The 20,921-nt window shown below is 32.5% G+C and overlaps 1 protein-coding gene across 1 annotated transcript in view; it reads left to right on the top strand.

Annotated features, from left to right (window-relative positions):
• LOC130899971 (protein GDAP2 homolog) overlaps positions 1-20,680 on the top strand; it is a 96,177-nt gene extending 75,497 nt beyond the window's left edge. Inside the window, exons 9-12 of the mRNA XM_057810242.1 lie at positions 9,377-9,530; positions 12,403-12,597; positions 14,431-14,574; positions 16,042-20,680. Of these exons, the coding sequence (XP_057666225.1) occupies positions 9,377-9,530; positions 12,403-12,597; positions 14,431-14,574; positions 16,042-16,080 (532 nt within the window). The 3' untranslated portion in view covers positions 16,081-20,680. The remainder of the gene's footprint in view (positions 1-9,376; positions 9,531-12,402; positions 12,598-14,430; positions 14,575-16,041) is intronic.
• The last annotated feature ends 241 nt before the right edge of the window (positions 20,681-20,921 follow it).

Genomic DNA, 20,921 nt, shown 5'->3' with positions numbered 1-20,921 from the left:
CAATGTCCATATCGATTGACAATGTCAATTATTTTCCTGCTGCTTGTCAAACTTTTTAAAGTTAAACCTAAAAGAATATGCTTCGAAGTTTTAATTTTACCATTATAAATTCCATAAACAACATCTTCGCTGAATGACTTAGCAATACGCAAACGTTTTGTACTATTTTTTCGACTACTGCAACCGTTAAGCAAGACACGATAAAAGTCTAACAATGTTTCTGGTAATGTGATTTCTCCGTTTATAAGATCCTGAGTTGAAATTTTTGCTGGTAATTTTTGAGGTTTAGTAGCTAATATTTTTTTCCTTAGAAGCAACGCAGCTCTCTGTAAAATATCTTCATCTTGCAAATGTTCGTATGATTTATCATCGATCACTGAAAGATACTTTGGGGCTATTAATTTTTTATTGTGTGTGGTTATAAATTTAATATTATTACGAAAATGTTGAATTATTTTATCTTGAAGATGCTGAGGTGTAAATGTAGAATCTATTTTTTCTGAATTTTCGTTTGGATCAGTTTCTAACAACTCAATGTAATGTCTATGTAAGGAAGTTAAAAAGAAACATCGACCTTTATCAATAACATTTTCTTGTATGTATTGACGGATTTCTTCAAATGCTCTTTGATGACAATTTCGACGCTCATGCCAAATAGTTTCGACTGTTTCTTTCGTTGATAATTTAATTTTATTGTTGAAATCGACTCTACATACAGTGTGATAGTATATTTTTGGAGCAAAATAACTTATTAATCTCTTGTATAAATCTTTGTGTTCCTCTCGTTCTTTAACGAAATCTATTATTGAGGATTTCAATGATTCTGTTTCAGATTCATGAAGGGGTTGGACTTTAGATCGATGTTTTTTTCTTTTAAGGTTGCAAAACACGCAAATTTTACAACTAATTTCAATACTTGCATCACTTTCGGTAGGAATCTCTTCTAAGGTTGAATCAAGATCACTTACATTCTCAAAAACCTCGTGGGTCATTGAAGTTGATGCCTCTTGTTCTACAGATTGTAAAGTTTTTTCTGATGATCTTGGTGTAGTAGAGCTGGTAGATTCATCCGTCGATGTTGATGGTGTTGGATTCACGTCTGGATCTTCATAATATTTTTTCATCAGTGCTGTAAATGTCTTGTAGCACTCTCTATGGTAACCACCTTCCATCTCTCCACTTGGTAAAACCACATCTTTATATTTAAGTTTATATTTTTGTCGTGATTTTAATATACTTTTACACTTTTTCAATGTTTGTTCAAGAAATAAAATCACATTTCCACTACTCTCATGACAAAATACACAATCTACATTTTCTTCCATGATTATAAACTTATTTCACTGCAATTTTGCTCCTAAAATTTTCTTTCGAAACACTACCTTCAACTTTCGGAGTCAAAAGTATACTGGCATCTGTTGAACCTAGTGCCCCAAAAAGACATTTAGAATTTTGACCTTGTACTACGTTTGGAGGGATTTTAGACCCTCGAAATTGTCCAGCTGTTCAGAGTGTACTGTGAAATAGGCATTTACTCCATACCTGTATATTTCGTCATCTCTAAAACCCACTAATACTATTTTATACGCATTCACGTACACGAAGACATTCTTTCGCTTGTACTCCACCTTTTACAGTGTCAAGGAATATATGAGACCCTTCAAATAGACCTAAGTTTTTGAATATTCTTACAAAATAATTCTCAAGAAAAATATATAAAATAATATGTAAAATATTATAGTCAAATTTCGTTCAATACTATTAAATTATTATGAATTTTTAAGTTATGTCATGATTATTAAATAAAACATATCTATTTATGTATATTTTATGTTATTTTAAAACTACTGAAAAATTCAAAAATACTAATAAATATTTTTTTTCCATTAAGTCATATACATAAGTAACATATCTATCGATATGATCTATCGATGCATTCGACTTTATACTACTAATTAATATTGAGCTAAATCTAATTTATTTACTTATATTAATAAATAAAAAATCTAAATTTAATTTAATTTAATTTATATGTACAGAATAAATAATTTTTTTCGTATTAAATTCACTTTACTTAACAGTTTTCTGATGCTCTCTCATGTATAGTTCTAGCTGGGCTTTATCCAGTCTAAGGGGGTGTTTAACCCTTTGAATATGTCTGGTTATTTAAAAATTATTGTATGACAATTTTTCAGTAATATTCACATAAATTTTTTATTAATTATAAAATTTAAACTGCAGGAATACTCTCTTAAATGCATTCATGTACCTGAGCAATGCTCTCTCAGTGCATTTGACCTTCTACCGCGTCTGGCGGAGTGTTAGACCCTTCGGATAGGTCTGGCCTTTTGAATAATTACTTAGAATGGTCATTTGAACACTCTGTGTAAATTTCAGCTTTTATAATTTAACGTGAGAGAGCTCAGGTACTGCGCACCTTGATTACCTGATACCTACCGAAGGCACCGTTACTCAAGGTTTGTAACCCCCAAACATTGTTCCCTACACCAGTGAGAACACGCAGAAAAATTTTCAGCTTTTATACTTTAACGTATGTTTGGCAGGCACTGGCTCTTAGTCTATAATCGGAACTTAACTGCAGTCATAAAGATGAAAGGAATAATTTATAATAAAAGAATAATAAATAAATCAGCAAGTTTTAACTTGTTTAACTCACAAAATATAAATATGCGCTAGTATAAAGAAAACAAATAGTTTTAAGACACCGTTTTGACCTTCGTTAGATAGTATGAAAATATGAACGAGAGATTTGTTAAAATGTATTATTTTGAAATCTAATGAATGGATTATGAGGTGGGCAAAGCCTTTTGATAGGTAGTGTATATTGATTCTTCTTTTTTCCATAAAAATGGTTAGAAACGTAGAAGGATCGTTCTAATTCTAAAATAACAAGTATAAATCTATTCTATGTGTATTTTTTGGTATTTTCCTTTTATAACTAGCAGCGTTTAATGTACGAGAAACAAATTTTACAGATTCTTCTTCAGTTAACAAAGCTTTGGGAGTATTCTTAAGTTTCTTAAAGCAAACAATTATTCAACAAATGCTTTGATAGTATTCTCAAGTTTCTTTAAGCAAAAAATTGTTCAATAAATGCTTTGATAGTATTCTTAAGATTCTTTAAGCAAAAAATTGTTCAGGAAATTGCTTTAGTAGTATTCTTAAGTTTCTTTAAGCAAAACATTGTTCAGCAACTGCTTTAGTAGTATTCTTAAGATTCTTTAAGCAAAAAATTGTTTAGGAAATTGCTTTAGTAGTATTCTCAAGTTTCTTTAAGCAAAACATTGCTCAGCAACTGCTTTAGTAGTATTCTTAAGTTTCTTTAAGCAAAAAATTGTTCAGGAAATTGCTTTAGTAGTATTCTTAAGTTTCTTTAAGCAAAACATTGTTCAGCAACTGCTTTAGTAGTATTCTTAAGATTCTTTAAGCAAAAAATTGTTTAGGAAATTGCTTTAGTAGTATTCTCAAGTTTCTTTAAGCAAAACATTGCTCAGCAACTGCTTTAGTAGTATTCTTAAGTTTCTTTAAGCAAAAAATTGTTCAGGAAATTGCTTTAGTAGTATTCTCAAGTTTCTTTAAGCAAAACATTGTTCAGCAACTGCTTTAGTAGTATTCTTAAGTTTCTTTAAGCAAAAAATTGTTCAGGAAATTGCTTTAGTAGTATTCTCAAGTTTCTTTAAGCAAAACATTGTTCAGCAACTGCTTTAGTAGTATTCTTAAGTTTCTTTAAGCAAAAAATTGTTCAGGAAATTGCTTTAGTAGTATTCTTAAGTTTCTTTAAGCAAAACATTGTTCAGCAACTGCTTTAGTAGTATTCTTAAGATTCTTTAAGCAAAAAATTGTTTAGGAAATTGCTTTAGTAGTATTCTCAAGTTTCTTTAAGCAAAACATTGCTCAGCAACTGCTTTAGTAGTATTCTTAAGTTTCTTTAAGCAAAAAATTGTTCAGGAAATTGCTTTAGTAGTATTCTCAAGTTTCTTTAAGCAAAACATTGTTCAGCAACTGCTTTAGTAGTATTCTTAAGTTTCTTTAAGCAAAAAATTGTTCAGGAAATTGCTTTAGTAGTATTCTCAAGTTTCTTTAAGCAAAACATTGTTCAGCAACTGCTTTAGTAGTATTCTTAAGATTCTTTAAGCAAAAAATTGTTTAGGAAATTGCTTTAGTAGTATTCTCAAGTTTCTTTAAGCAAAACATTGCTCAGCAACTGCTTTAGTAGTATTCTTAAGTTTCTTTAAGCAAAAAATTGTTCAGGAAATTGCTTTAGTAGTATTCTCAAGTTTCTTTAAGCAAAACATTGTTCAGCAACTGCTTTAGTAGTATTCTTAAGTTTCTTTAAGCAAAAAATTGTTCAGGAAATTGCTTTAGTAGTATTCTCAAGTTTCTTTAAGCAAAACATTGTTCAGCAACTGCTTTAGTAGTATTCTTAAGTTTCTTTAAGCAAAAAATTGTTCAGGAAATTGCTTTAGTAGTATTCTCAAGTTTCTTTAAGCAAAACATTGTTCAGCAACTGCTTTAGTAGTATTCTTAAGTTTCTTTAAGCAAAAAATTGTTCAGGAAATTGCTTTAGTAGTATTCTCAAGTTTCTTTAAGCAAAACATTGTTCAGCAACTGCTTTAGTAGTATTCTTAAGTTTCTTTAAGCAAAAAATTGTTCAGGAAATTGCTTTAGTAGTATTCTCAAGTTTCTTTAAGCAAAACATTGTTCAGCAACTGCTTTAGTAGTATTCTTAAGTGTCTTTAAGCAAAAAATTGTTCAGGAAATTGCTTTAGTAGTATTCTTAAGTTTCTTCAAGCAAAACATTGTTCAGCAAATGCTTTGGTAGTATTCTTAAGTGTCTTTAAGCAAAAAATTGTTCAGGAAATTGCTTTGGTAGTATTCTTGAGTTTCATTAAACAAGAAATTGTTCAGCAAATGCTTGGGTAATATCGTTAGGGCACTTTTACCTGCTATACAATTTAGGAATGTGAAAACGCACATTTATCATTAAACAATAGAACTTTCATTTATATCTGACCGTTTCCATTTTCTTCCACTGTTGTTTTGTTTTTCACTTAAAATGAAAATCGTTATTCGTTATCGTTATTAAATCTGCTAGTTTATTTGAAAATTAATGGTATGTTATGATCCTCATATCTAAAACAATGAATGGGCATTTCTAAAAAGCAGATTGCATAGTTCTATAATAATAGGCGATAAAAACCGATATTGATCAATTGAATTTGTGCAATAAAAATGGCACAAACGTTCAATTATACTTTTGTGAGATTAAATTTAACTGTGAAAATGTAAACATTGATATCAAATGCAGAGATTTAACCATTTCTAGTCATTAAAAAAATTGTACAAATAGGGGACACAAACATATAAATGATATAGTCGTTTCAATCTCGCCCATTAGAATATCACTAGGGCACAAAATATCGATATATCAAACTATCGATATTTTTTCAAAAAATAATTGATAAATATCGTCGATATTTTTTTATCGTGAAATATCGATATTCGATATTAATTTTTGAGTATCGAATTCGATATTTTTTAAGAAAACTTTATTTTATATTACTATATACTAACTTCATATTTCCCTTATTGTCGTAATGTTTTACCTGTCCTCATATTTAATTAATAAATTATTTACATCAACGGGCAAGCTTTGATACAAGTGCTCCCTCTATGTGTAACCGTGACAACCATAGCTGTATTGTGTTATGTTGCTTGTGTATGTGTGTGTAGTGTACAGTAAAATGGCGGCAAGCGACATTACGCGGTGTGATTTGTTGTGTCTTCATGTTGTGTAATTGTTATATTTTTATTTATAATGTCTGCAGTGTGGAATTTTTTTACTAAAAATGGGAATAATCAACCTGTTTCTTGTAATTTATACAAAATACAAAATTTATACAAAATATGTGGAAATACGACAAATTTAGCGACACATTTGAAAACAAAACATTATAATGCTTTTATACAAATGTCAACAAATTCAAGATCACTAAAATCTGGAAATGGAACTAAGGATCCTATATTAGTAGATAGATAGATAGATATAATTTATAATACTTGCTGTAAATAAAAAATGAATTAATTTTTTTAACTTTCGAATAATTCTTTTATTTTTGAATACTCAACACTCTGAAATAAAAAAATCGACATATCGATATTTTTAACACTACATATAATCTTTTTTCAATTGCCCATCCCGAGACTGAACTAATCAAGTTTGAGACACAAAAGCTATATGAACTCGATACGTTTTTCCAAACGTACTCTAATGCCCAAGGAATGGAAAGTCATCTCTTACCCCATTCATAAGAAGAGTAGCGAGAAGGTTTGTGTAAATTATGAAGACACCTATTGCAGTAACGGCATGAAGAAGTATAATAGAACAAAAATTTGCTGACAACGATATGAAGAAGAAACTGAATTGCGACAGCGCCTGCAGAAAAGTTCGCCATTACGATTTATTTTCTCATCTGTCATATTCAGCTGATCTGGCTCCCTGCGATTACTTTCTGATGATGTTAGTCGCCTAGCTACCCTTATTGGGGCTTCTTGAACCCCGAGGATGATCGAAGCAGCATTCTCATTCCTGCATTTCTTCCGATGATTACATTAACAAACTATATTATGTTTTTCTGTTTGTTTATTTTTTTTTTTGTTAATCTTGGACATTATTAATGTTGTTGCTAATATTATCATTGGTAATATGTTTTTAAGCAACATTAAAAACTTCATACTGATCTCAACTTACTAAACAACTACTCATGTCAAGACTATACAACACCTGATTTTTTATGTCGATGAAATCTACATTTTTATCATTATTATAGCTGCATTGCACAACTATACGATTGCCCATTCTCCAACTATTATTGCAGAAAAGTTCGCCGTTATAATTTATTTCCGCATCCACAACATTCACCTGCTCTGGCTCCCTTCGATTACTTTCTGATGATGGTGGTCGACTAGCTCTCCCTATAGGAGGTTCATGAAACCCGAGAATGATCGCGGCAATATTCACATACACATATTATATCTATTCAACTCCTGGTTTCTTATATCTAATTATCTTATTTTTTCCAATAAAGACGTTGAAATATATACTTTTCATGATTATTGTATCATCATAAAGGCAATAAATCAATCCTACCTATCCTTTAATTCAAACGAATAACTGTGAAAGTCGGTAGAGAATGGAAATTTTCCATTCGTATTTAGCTTTTCTATATGATTTTATACTGTTTACTATGTCAGGGTTAGGTAAGAATCTGTTTCGTGAATGGGTAATTGGACGCCTTAGTTTTTATAAATAGATGCAAAACGGTCTAAAAGTAGCAGCGAATATTATGTTTTTAACATCAGTTTATTTTCGGACGTACACTCACTGAACATACTAAGGGGCGTATACTTATGAAGAACACTGATCACCTTAATGGCGTATACTGATTATGAAACTATATATTTAAATTTGACTCATAGCCCAGTCATTTGGTGCTTAGAAGCGCCTCTTTAAAAAATATTAGGGTTGAAGGTTTCTTGACGAAGTCTTTCGGTGTGCTCAATCGTAATCTGAAGATTGATATAAAAAAAAATGACGGCTCACAGTGAAAATCGCAAAAAACCTCCGGACTTTTTCCACAAAATCGTTTATAAGTTGTAAAGGATACTTTCTAGTGATATTTTCAGTATTTACAAAATTAAAGTAGACAAAATTTCTTTTAATATACACCTTTAGTTTTTGGGTACAGGGTACCGCCGCTAGAACGCGCTGGAAAAGAGCGAAAGACACTTTTGGAAATAATAATCAATGTATCAAGTACAAGGCTTTGCATAGGTTTCCTTCACTTTAATTTTAAATTGCTGAATCTGTTGCAATGCTATTTAAATTAAACACTATCTTGCTAAAAAGATTAGAGACAAATCAATCCAATGAAAGCATACATACATACAGAAATAATGTTGTAAAGGTCCGTTGGATCCTTGGAATTTGAAGTCGTAGAAGGAAAGATAGGGTTTTATTTATCACCTGAAGCACATCACTTTAAAACAAACAATGAATAAGCAAACCATCCCTATCACCGAAACAGAAACAAAAATTTAATTATTTCAATAGATGAGACTGATCCGAGGGCGAACTCGTTCATCTATTTCAAATTGTAACAGAAATAATTTCCTGATATATAAAAAATACGCTGGTTTTGTTCTTCTTGGAACAACCTCTGAGTCATTGGCGTTCGGAGAACAAAGCTTATTTCTCAATCTCAAATATTTGAAAGGATTTCTGAAACACTAATAGCCTCTCAATTGTCGTTGATTTATTAGTGAAACTAATTTAATTTGGATTGATCAGTATCCATTTTTCTTTAAGGGAAAAATATATCTTTCTATCTTTGTGACAACAGAAAATTTCAAAACCAAAAAAAGATCGCTTAATATCTTTTACAAAACTAATGCCTCCAGGTAGTAAATATGCGAGAGACGAAAATGTCGCGAGTGATCAGTCTCGAATTGCTGTTATGAAAGAGGGGGGACTGAACTCATTCATTGAGGCAAGTAAAAAACGACAGGATGGTAAAATTGTTTTTTATTTTTCAAAAGGATCACTGAAATTGAAGTTCACGATAATGTAGGAAACAGTACGTGAATGAAATAATGATACCTTGAAGAAATCTCAAGAGTCAGCACCAAAAGCACATCGTTCGTGTTCACCGCCCTTTTCACTCCAAACTCGCTGTTTTCTGTGTGGAGAACTTGTGCCACTAGACTATACTTTAAAGCAAGTGAAGAAAGCTCCTCCAAAACGCAATCCAGTGTACCCTGTGAGAACGGTGGAAGTAAGGGAATCGGTGCTCGCAAAAAGCGATGTCAAAATGGAGGAAGCTCAATTAAAGAATTGAAATAAATTGTAATGTAATAATTGTTAATTGTAATGTCTTTTGTATTAATTATTTTGGTGTCATTAATTGTATTGTTTGTTGTTATTTGCTGATACATTTCTTTCCATTATATTTTATCTAACTTTTGAAATCTATATACAGAGTGAGTTTTATGTATGGAACGCCTCAATTACCTCTAAAACGGCTTGTACGATTTTTTGTGTTTTTAGACATCCTTAAGAAATACTGGTTATTTTTCATGTAATATTCTCTATATAAAAATGAATATTGTTCGTTAATGTCGCTAAAACTGGATAACGGCTGGACAGATTGGGCTAATTTTGGTCTTGAATTATTTGTGGAAGTCCAAAGAAGGTTAGGATAGATTAGATGAATAAATATGAAAATGCTCGGAATTAAATAAAAACAACAATTTTGTTTTTCCTTGATGTTTTGTCACAACTTTTTTTTCTTTTCAGATATGAACGACTTTTGAGACGTGCCAAAACAGAAGACTTGACAGAAGTATCTGGAATTGGATGTCTTTATCAAAGCGGTGTGGACAGACTCGGCAGACCCGTTGTTGTTTTTATAGGAAAATGGTTTCCCTTCAATCAAATCAATTTAGATAAGGTGAGAAATATCTAAATATTAAAAAAAAATGTAATTATTGAGAAGATAGAGCAAGAAGATAACGTTTTCTCTTTCCGAAAAGAGAAATCTCAATGTCTACACCATGACTTCTAGACTCCAAAATATGATGAAACAGACTCAAATTAATACTACAAGTTTAGAAATTTCGAATCCGGGCTTTAATTCAGTATTCAGTGTCGATCCATTTTTATTTCTTCAGTGATTATACATTTTTTTCTCCCTCAAACTATGATAAAAATGACGGGAAAGTTATCAAAAATCGTTCGTTATCAACTGTTTTCTCAAATAACGCCTTAATCTGTACTGGAAGTTGCTTGCATATATGGTATTTAATAACTCGAAATTTCATTAGGCGAGTTGGTTCTGGAAGAAAAAGAACTGCAATTGACGACCACTTTATTGTTGTTCATAATCAACATCTTCAACAAACAGTGCGTAGGATTGAAGTAAACATTATCTAACGAAGATATAAAGAACGAAACTTGTCTTCAAGGATACCTACCACATGGCCTCAACTACTTCCAAGACATTCTTGAGCACGTCTTTAAGATGCGCCTCGACATAATAGATTCGGGAGTTTTCACGGATGAGTTGCGATATTGCCTACAATCACTTGACAATAAAGAGGTAGTTTGGAGACAAGAAATTGATTTGTACAATTTGAAAAATTCCAAAGTTACAATGGAGGTTATGTTCTAGTGTGGGCGGGACTTTCAAGGAAAGCTCGTTCAGTACAATTTCGATTGAAAATTACGCCTCAAATGGACATCAGTACATAGAAGATATTGTCCAAAGAGTTGTTGTTACCTACTCTCATTTTATCAGAAAAGGTTTCGTTTATTGCACGACAATGTGAGACCGCACGTGGCACGACTAGGAAGAAATTGTTATTTAACGATAATTTGGTCACCTCTTAGTCCTAATATCAATCCCATTCACCACCTCTGGAAGAAACTTCAAAGACACATTACTCTCCAACCAACTGCTTTACCTGTTAACCTTCATGATCTGCGAATTACCCTTAAGGAAGAATTTGATGACGTTCCACAAGAATTGCTTACAAACCTTATTGTTTTAATGCAATATGTCATTTTGACGCGAGAGGCCACATTAGATATAATTTGCTTAAAATTTGTTAATTATTCTTTTAGATTTTTTGTTTTTGATTGATAATTTTCTTACTACATGTTTCGATTTTCGGAAACCGACACCGTCTGCTATAGCTGCTACACTATACAGAATATTATAAAGTTCAGAAAATATGCTTTCTCTCATTAGTACACTTTCAGATACATATGATTTAACTGCTGAAATTTTGACTTACAAAGGCGCGATTTCTAAGTATATTTTTCGATTTGTGGAGTCAAGTTTAAACAACATTTCAACTTAATTTTTATAATATGCATATATTTTTTACATATTAAAACAAATTACATATTAGTGTACGCTAAAAAAATCCATGTTCTTCGATATCGTCATCGTCACATATTTCATAAAAAGTTCGTAGTGTGTTGATTGCAGTTCTGGCTTCTTCAATTGTTATGGGTGGTTCAAAACTTGCTGGATCAGTATGATCAACGTCATTTTCATTAACGTCATCATCATCCATATTCTGATTAACTATATCGATGATTTCAGCATTAGTTAGTGTTCCAGTAGTAGCTAGACCTTTAACACATGTCACATAATCTTCAAATTACATTTCTATGATTCCAAGTTTATTCCAATCAGCTTCAACACTCATTTTCGGTTCAATTTGATATTGTAGTTTTAGATACACTTCTCCAAGCCTTGTCTATCATCTTAATTGCATGTAATACATTAATAGACAAAGCTGACTGTTGTTCCATATTTGTTATCAGTTTCCTAGCAACTTCTATTTTGTAAGCGGATTTGAAGTTTTTTTATTATTCCTTGATCTAAGGGCTGTATCTTAGGTGTTGTATTGGGTGAAGAAAATTTAACTTTCACTGCTCTCAATGGCGGAATTATCTTGTGAGCTTGTAATTTTACAGAAAAGCCATAACAAAATTGATTTTAAATGAAATGTTTTTTGGATCAGTTAATTCGGTACTTGGACGTACCAAATTCGGTGCACATACAATTTGAAGATATGTATCTTTACTGATTAGTGATGTAAAATGGAAAATTTACAGAGAACGAGAGAGAAAGACAGAGAGAAAAAATAACATCAAAAAAATAAAATAATATTGTGCAACATGGAGCGAAGGTTTTAAATTAAAATTTTTTTAAATCTAGCATAGCCTGATAAATTGATAGGTATGATGAAGGAATCACATTGACTTCAAATAAAGATAATTTCTTTTAGTTTGCGTCAATCTTTGACTTAGTTGTGGAGGTCGGTATTAGAACCAAATTAGAGTAATTTTTTCTTCTTCTTTCTCTTGGAAATCTTCACTCTCGTAGGAGGTTTTTCAATTGAAAGGGAAAGGGTTTTTCCTTCTTGTTTCTCACGACAGGATAAAATTTATGTGCGTCAAAGCTGTTGCCGATCTGCGTCTGAAGATTCTTTATATTAAAAAAATCAGTGTGAATTACGACACTATTCATGGTGCATATAGTCGCGAGTAACTCATTGTAATAGTGACACTTGGCGCCTCACGCGGAATCTGTTAGTACATATTATATGGAACTATTAAATCATGTAAACATCATCTTAAAGTATACATTGAACGGAAAATTTTTATGGATGTTGCACTATTGAAATAGGAGTGCGATATTTTAAATTTCACACTAATTAAATTATTAGTTATAATTATTAAGGAATGTACAAAGGAAGAAAGAAAACTTTCTAGAACTTTTACACTCAATATTATTTGTTTTCTTTCAGGCATTGTTGTATCTAATAACTCTTCTTGACCCTATAGTCAAAGGAGATTACGTTATAGCGTATTTCCATACGTTAACATCAAGTAATAACTATCCATCGTTCACGTGGTTGAAAGAAGTTTATAACATTTTACCATATAAGTACAAGAAGAACCTCAAAGCCTTCTATATAATTCATCCAACGTTTTGGACAAAGGTATGTTGTACTTTTAATATACATATAACGTTTCTAGAAAATTTCATTTGATTGGTTCCTCTCGCCAGTATAAACAAGGAATAGCTCTACCACTTTATATTACATCCTATAAACGGATTGGTTGATTTCCGGTCCGGCTTTTTGGCGTTTTGAACTGATTTATAAATAGCGGAAAACAACATTCCTCCTCCTTGATTATGAAAACTATAAAAATGTATTTTTCCCGAGTTATGTGCCACGTAAGATAATCTAACCTAAGCTAAAGTGAACCTCACCTATAGTCTATTTTTTCAATGAGAGAGTAATAAAATGATGAAGCATTCATAGTTCATAGGTGTGGGCGGCCGTTGAGCACACAAGCCTTCAGATAGGCCCGTCGTGTCCCACTTCAAGATACCAAAGGTCGATGTCCTTTGAGAAGCCGATCAGGCGCTTTGGCTTAAACCCTTTGATGTTGACAGGTTGTGGGGTTTGCCCAGGTGTTTAAACCGCGCCCGTGTGATAACGTGGTCTGCAGATTCGTCCTCCTCCATGCACCAGCGGCACTTCGGATCATCCATGATGCTCCTGGTGTGAAGGTGACGTCTTAGATGGCAGCGTACGGTTAGAAGTCCATTTACTAGTATGATTTCGCGCTTATTTATCTGGAGCAGTTGTTTGGTGAGAGATTAACGGGGTCCATCTATATGAGCCTTCGCTTGTTCCATGCCAGGTGCCTCCATCCATCTCTGCCTAGCCCGCCTTGCGAGAAGACTGTTGAGAGACGTGATGACAGCGCTTTTGGCCACACCAAGAATGGGTTCTGGGTCCATTGGTGAGTTCGCCGATCCCAGTCCGCTTCGTCGTTGCCTTTGTTTCCCGAGTGACCGGGTACCCAAACGAGCTGGATCTTGCAGCCATCACTCACCATATTTTGAAGGACTCTCTTACACTCCAGCACTAACTTAGAGCTTACCTTTGCAGCCGTTATAGCTTGTAGGGCCGCTCTGCTGTTTGTGCAGATCGAAATTACTGCGTTTCTGTGGTGTCGATTGTGTATTGCACGTCTACATTCCATCACAGCGAATACCTTGGCTTGGAAGACGGCACCATTACCACTGCTCACGATCAGTGATGTGCGCCTCCAAACTCTTATTATCAACGGTCGAAGGCGTCAGTTGGTCGCTGCCCTTAGAAATGATTGGGCATTCACCTGTGGCCTGCGTCCAGATTTTCGCATGGCGAATTGATCCAGCCCGCAGTTCTTTGTGGATGTTCAGCTTGTAGGCTGTTCTCATGGCTTCGAATTGTATCACAAGATCCAGGGGTGGAAGTTATAGAAGGGCCTCAAGAGCGCTAGTTGGGCTTTTGATCCCTTCCGACCAGCCCGATAGCTGTTATTACTGCACCGCTCTTACTTAAGGTCTCCGAAAAAATAGAAAAAAGTGTTACGCTTTTACCTTGTCGGTTTTTCGGTATGGATTTTTCGGAAAATTGAGTCGCTTCTGGCGGGGGTTTTCCAACCACATACATTTCTAACACTAATGCACCGCGCTAAGTTGACGTTCCTATAGTAGTATGAGAAAATTTTCACGCCTGTACCGTACCAGTGTTTACGGTATGTTTCTCGTCGTGTAAAATAGGCTGCCATTTTCATTTGCGTCCAGAACGAATAGCCAGAAATACCGTTTTGTGATGAACTTTCATCTAGCGGTTTACGAGCTCTCTCCGTCTATAATATACAGTTGATTTATTTTATTAGAAATTCTTTCAAAGTGAAGAAAAACTTGAACATTTGCAAGTTATTAATATGAATTTTATTGTGCAATAATTGAAATATAAATACTTTTTAAGATGATGACCTGGTGGTTCACAACATTCATGGCACCGGCAATAAAACAAAAAGTAAACAGTTTACCAGGAGTGGAGTACCTATATGCTGTTATGTCCCCAGATCAATTAGAAATTCCAGCATTTATTACAGAACATGACATGACTGTAAGTAGAACTAGAATATCAATATTTTTATCTTAAAATTTATAGTTTGGAAATGAATTCCGTAAAATTTTAAACATGATGAAAAATTTCAATACATGGAAAATCATCTGCCTTCAAATGTTGCAGTCAAGGTATTTGGGTAGCTCAGAAATTTTTGCGTCTTAAAAGTTCCACAAGACTTTTTAAATTGAACTATAATACATTGTTGACTTGAATTTTTCTCATTGAATATTCTCAGTAAATTGCTCATGGAAACAAAACAAAATTTACAAACAAATATTTTCAATGAACCATTCCTATATTGTATTATACTATAAATACACATCAATCTAGTGCTGGCTGAATGGAATGTTGTTTTGCGGTAGACAACTGAACAAAACTCAACGACTGATCTGTCTAAGTATCATATGCGCAGCTAATCATGCCGCTTCCTCATCTTATAGTGGAAAAAAGGCATTTAACGGATCCCACAGGCTGTAGGTAGAAAAATTCAAGGCAGGAAATCTGACATGGCAAGCAAGCTAAAAATCAGTGACAAACCAATGGGCCAATTGCATAACAACATGGTCACATATATCCCATTCAAGGTGGTAATTAACGACCTCCTATCATGGGTCAATAAGGAGCTTCTGCAAAATTGAAATGCATTTTTCTGGTATATTGATAGTACGAAGCTAGCGCAAATAGCTGCATTGGACATTTTTTGACTAAACGGCTGCAGCATTCCGTTTTTGTTTTGAAGTACCACCACTACTTCCACTGGCACTACAGCCTTCAAAGAGCCTTGGCCTCGTCAAATATATTGGTCCAACGCTCTGCATGTCCACCCCCTCACACCTAAGTCCCGAAGATCCACTTCAACATCATCCAGCCATCGTTTGCGCGGTCGCCCAGCCAATCGTCGGTAATATGGATTCTGCCGGTTCTTTTTACCCCCGTTCCTCAGGCACACTCTCCAAGTAACCTAGCCATCTGAGTCTGGCCCTCTTGACTTGTATCAACAGGCTGGAGTGTTTCAGAGTCAGGTTGAAGAGAATACACGACAGGGCGTCTTCTTGTCTGAGACCTTGTCCTATTTGAAATTCTCGTGAGGTCTCCCCCGCTATCTTCACTTTGATCTTGGTCTCAGGTAACGTCATCCATACCTGGCGAATAAGTTTCGGAGGAATACCAAAAAGACTAAGTTTCGTACCCAATAGAGCGATGGGAACAATGAGCTGAAGAAATGAAAGCATAGGATCCTACACTATAAAAAATTGAAATACGAAGTTTTAATCGGAAAAAAATATGAAGGAGGCATGCGCCCTATATAGATATACATGGACGTGCTCAGAATGAACTCAGAAATGACATACTTTAAGGTCTTGGGAGAATTTTTCCCTTAAATATAGAATTTCCATAAAATGTTTATAAATAATAATATTTTTAATAATAATAAATAATCAATATTTTTTTTATATTTTTCAGATCAATGGTATAAGATACTTTCAACCCGTGACGACATAACTGTGGGTCTAATGAGAGTGAAAAGAAAATTTCAAATCTAGTATTAACCAGTTCCCCCAGGTGATAAGTCGCAATATATTTTTCAACTAGTGCTAAATAAGTTGTGTGTGCCAACTAAGAAAAATATTTTAGAACATTACGTGTTGAGCGCTGCAAATATAATATAGGAAAAGGCAAAACTCTATATTTTTCCATTAATTTTGTCCATTATTAAGCTGTATAATTGGTACAAATGATGGAGATCTAAAGGGCTAAGCGTTATATTCCAGGAGTTTTAAATCAGCTTTGTTGAAGATTAAAAATAGCAGTAGTGGATTAATTTTTTTTTGAAAAATACAATACAAAAAATTATCCACCTACAAATTAATTTTAGATATCTTGATTTTAAATTTAAAACTACGATTTGATACTTTACATTTTTGAATAATTGACTAACAGATTAGTTTTATTGACTGAGTTTTTAATTATACATTTGATGTTTGATTATTGATTATCAATCTTGTTCTATCGACCAAAATGTCAAAAAATATACATTTTTATAAAAAATTACATTAAATAATTTTGGTTTACTAATTCTGATTTCCAATAGTAGAAACAAATTGAAAATCTACTCAAAAATCATTGGTATTCTTTCTCTTTGAAAAATAAACTTTCCTACCACCACTCTTATTGCTTGTTCTCACTATGACTATGATTCCATTTTTTTAGAAGTATATCCTTACCAATGCTCCACTCTCAACGTTTCCATTTCTATTTCCTCTATAAAATTTCCAATTCGTTTTTCTTTCCTTTGTCATTTTTTTTTAATTCTTTAATATTACTTATTATTGCGATTTTTTTTGCAAAATATGAAAACTTTTTCGCTCTGACTTTACAAAATTGGATTCAAATTAACACATTAATGCCCAGAATTATAAACAATTCCTGAGATGTTTCAAAAATTAAAATAGTGTTTTTTGTTAAAGCTGAACTAAAATATACCATAAAAAATAAACCATTTTTTGCCTCTCATATATTGTTATCCATTTGGTCTACACCTTCCATGTACGTGTTGTACATTTTGATTGCATAAGGATGCTGCACATATACTTCCATTTTGTCTTTCACTAAAAATCTTCGGCAGTTTGTATGGATTCTACACCATACTCATCAAGTCGTTAAAATCTTCTTTAGTTATAAGATAGTGTTTTGATGGTTTCAGTGTAGGTAAAAATTCCTTGTTAGAATTACTTCTGTTAGAACGGTTCTCGCCATATTCTTGGTATTGCAAATTTTTCTCACTTTTTATCACCTCGATACCAACCTTAAATAGGGAAATTAAAATTAATACGTCTATAAGATTTGCTGATAAATTAAAAATTGCTCACCTTTCAAACATCTTTTACAATAACTACAAGCAATGTATGGAGCCCATGGCTTGTCTTGATTCTGAATAGGACAGTCAAAATCTTGATTCTGAATAGGACAGTCAAAATATGCTTCGTCGGCTTCTCAGAGAACATGAGATGTCTTTGGTTCATATTTTATGTCTTCAACTTTAATAAATTGACCAAATATAAAACGAAATGCATCAGCATCATATTTATCCTATCGCGATGACATTTTAACATTTTCTAGACATGTACAAGACATCTGATCGTTGTTTATCACCCAAGTGCCGTCTGGAGACACCCTACTCTGATCTCACAGTATTTTTAAATGTATTATAACTAATTGAAATTTATAAAAAAACTTTTATTATTTCTATAATTATCAAAAAGCTAACTTTATATCAAAAAATTGTATTTTCTTTTCGTTTTTGTGTATAATTGACCGAAAAATCATAATATGAACTTTAGAACAAAGAACGATATGTTTTTGTTGAGTCGTGTAATCGATAAAGTTTTGAATTAATTTATCCTGTATTTTTAATTTGAAATAAATTATCCTGAATGTTATATCTACTTGGTGTGGTTTTAAATGTTAATCTTTCTAAGAAAAGTATTTTATTTGTTATTTTATGATCGGTTTTTAAATTTTGCATTTTACTCAAATCAAATTTAATTGTCTTTGTGTTTTATATTGTTTACAATGTTAAAACAGACTTTTACTCTGAAGCCGCTTTCCACGTGAGAGGTTCCCAATGTTATATTTTAGGTTTCTGAAGATCTACTATGTGGTAATTGTTTTCATTCTGATAAATAGCAGGAATCACTAAACGGGATAAGATAAAGAAAAAAGGCACTAGAAAATAAACAAAACGGAAATATATAACAGGACAGATAAAACAAAAAATGGCTGAATTGGTATACACGTATTGTATAAATGGAGAGAGATTAGAGAAACTGGAGAAAAGGGAAAATTTTTAACAGAATCAAGAAAAATGGTGGAATGAAAATGAGAGTAAATAAAATAGGTATATGAGAGACTGGAAGACCGAAAACCTAATCGAACACCGGAAAAGGTAGAAAGAAATCTATTTTGTAGTGTCTTTTGCCAGATATTTTCAACATATTATTTCCAAGTTTGAACAATTTTTCAAGTCAATAGATCTGTTATGAACTAAGTAATTTTAATCATTTCCGTATAATAAAATTGGTCAGTGCCTTCTTTCTTTTGTCATCTGGATTATATTTTACCGATAGTCTTTAATTTTTGTTTTAAAAACACTAAATACAGTTTTATTTCAATATTTTTAGAAAAGTAAAATATTTTTTGATAGTTTTGGTCCAAAAACATTTTTTGATAATTTTATGGTAATAGTAATATAATCATAATTAATTAGTTATATCTTAACCTATTGCCAGATTAACTGTAGGTAAGTTGACTACTACTGTAAAATAATAAGAATTTTTAATAGAAAAACTAAATCAATTAAATATGAAAATATTGCTCAGGTGCTATTGAGTCTAATCTAGACTGTACCTCAATAATATTATCATGTGGTGCCATAGTTTCTTGATTATCATGTTGTGGTATCATTCAAATTAGACTCCATACTATTTTTACTGTCTTGTATTTTTCAAAATTTGAGTGTGTTTTATTTATCTCTCTATATTTTTATTTTATATTCATTACAAATACAGTTTGCTCTTTATTTAAACAAATTATTTATAGTAATTTTAAATTTTGAGGTTATTGAGACATAGTTGTCTGAATTGTTCTTCAAACTTTTTTGTAATTCGTTTTCTAAATGTATAAATTGTTTTATGACATTCTATTTTCTGACATTCTTCAGTTTGTCTTCATGTGTATTTATTTTTTCTGTTTTGTCCTTCAGTGTGCCTCTTTTTACTTTGTTCGACCAAAACTCTATTTTTTTTTTATTAACGGATGTAATAAAAAAGTTTATATTTTGTGGTTCATTATTACAAACTTGAGATTTGATAAAACCCACAAATGAAAGACTGTAGGTTTGCGTCGGGGCCCGTTTATGGAAATCAATTTGTCAGGGAAACGTTTCCTTTCAATAACATATTGTAGAGGTTTTTACTACATAAAGGAGTTGTCTTTTTTGTGGACTGTATCTTTATTTTTTATCACTTCAATCAACAAATTTTTATAAAGAAGCTGGAGGAGATTACACTTTTCCCGCGAACCTCACCTCACAAGAAGTACTGAAACTTTGCGATGTTGTAACTTTGGCATGGTTGTTGGAGTGTATTTAACACATATTGTGTAGGATTGCCGCGTTCTGCTAAAACCATGTCCTTTAATTATAGCCAGGGAAGTCTTACCATTCTTATATTATAAAATTCTCTAACACTTCCACATGCCACTCTTAATTTGCTGTAACTACACGACCTACTGTAACCTCGATCCTAAAACTGGCTTTCTAGAGTTACAATTCTTGCACCAATTAAACTTTTTATGGTGGTTATTTTAATGATGCAGAATAAACTCTCATGCACCCTTCGTAATTGATGATTCGGTTTCTCACGAACAAACTTATATAAACGACTCTCCACGTATTCTGCAGCTCTTGATGACCTTGAACGCCCGGATTTCGGTTTTTAGTGTGAAATCGGTTTCCTCAAATTTTTTGACATACCCTCGAATGAGAGGATCCTTGGAGCATAATTCAAGTGACAACTGTAAAATCTTCTGCGCTCTTCAGTCGCCGAATCACCGTTAGTTGGAAAATTTTTTGAGAAGCCTTGTATATGTAATTTCACGATTTGATTTTCGGTTGATTAAAAAAAGTTCTTACAGTGCGTACAAATCAATTAATAATTTTTTAATTGTGCAATACGCTATTATCACTTTCGGTTTTATTTTAAAAATATCATTTGGTTGATTTGTGATTTTCATTCTATTAAAATTAAGATAAATGAAATACACTGTATTCGAAGTCTTGAACAGGATGGTCGAATTAAATTTCATTAGTCTTTTTTACCATTCTGGTACTTTACATGCTTTAATGTGTATAATATCGTTAAGTTTGAAAACCTATCATGTCTTATCGGCATTGTGAAAAAAAAATTGTTGAATATTTTGTTATTTAAAAAATGTAGTGCTAGGAAATTTGTATCGGTTGTCCTTAATTAATTTGTCGTTCTAGTATAAGTTATACAGGATCATTACTCATAATCATTGGGAATATACAAGACTGTAGCTAAAATTTATTTACAGACGAGACAAAATACACAAATATATATGCACCACATTTATATATGCAAAATAGCTTCCTGGGCATGTAGCCGCAAGGCTTGGGATAATCGCTCTACTACTTTCCTCCATTTATTTTTGTTTATGGGTGCTTCTATTCTACTTTTCTATTCCTATTTTTTCTATATTTTTCTTCTCTACATACTTCTATCCAGTTTTTCTGTGGACGCCTCTTCCTTTTCGCTCCTTCTTCT

The sequence above is a fragment of the Diorhabda carinulata genome, chromosome 12 (assembly GCF_026250575.1).
Source record: "Diorhabda carinulata isolate Delta chromosome 12, icDioCari1.1, whole genome shotgun sequence".
NCBI classification, from domain to species: Eukaryota; Metazoa; Arthropoda; class Insecta; order Coleoptera; family Chrysomelidae; genus Diorhabda; species Diorhabda carinulata.
Note: the sequence above shows the minus strand (reverse complement) of the source record. Positions and strands in the feature narration are given on the sequence as shown.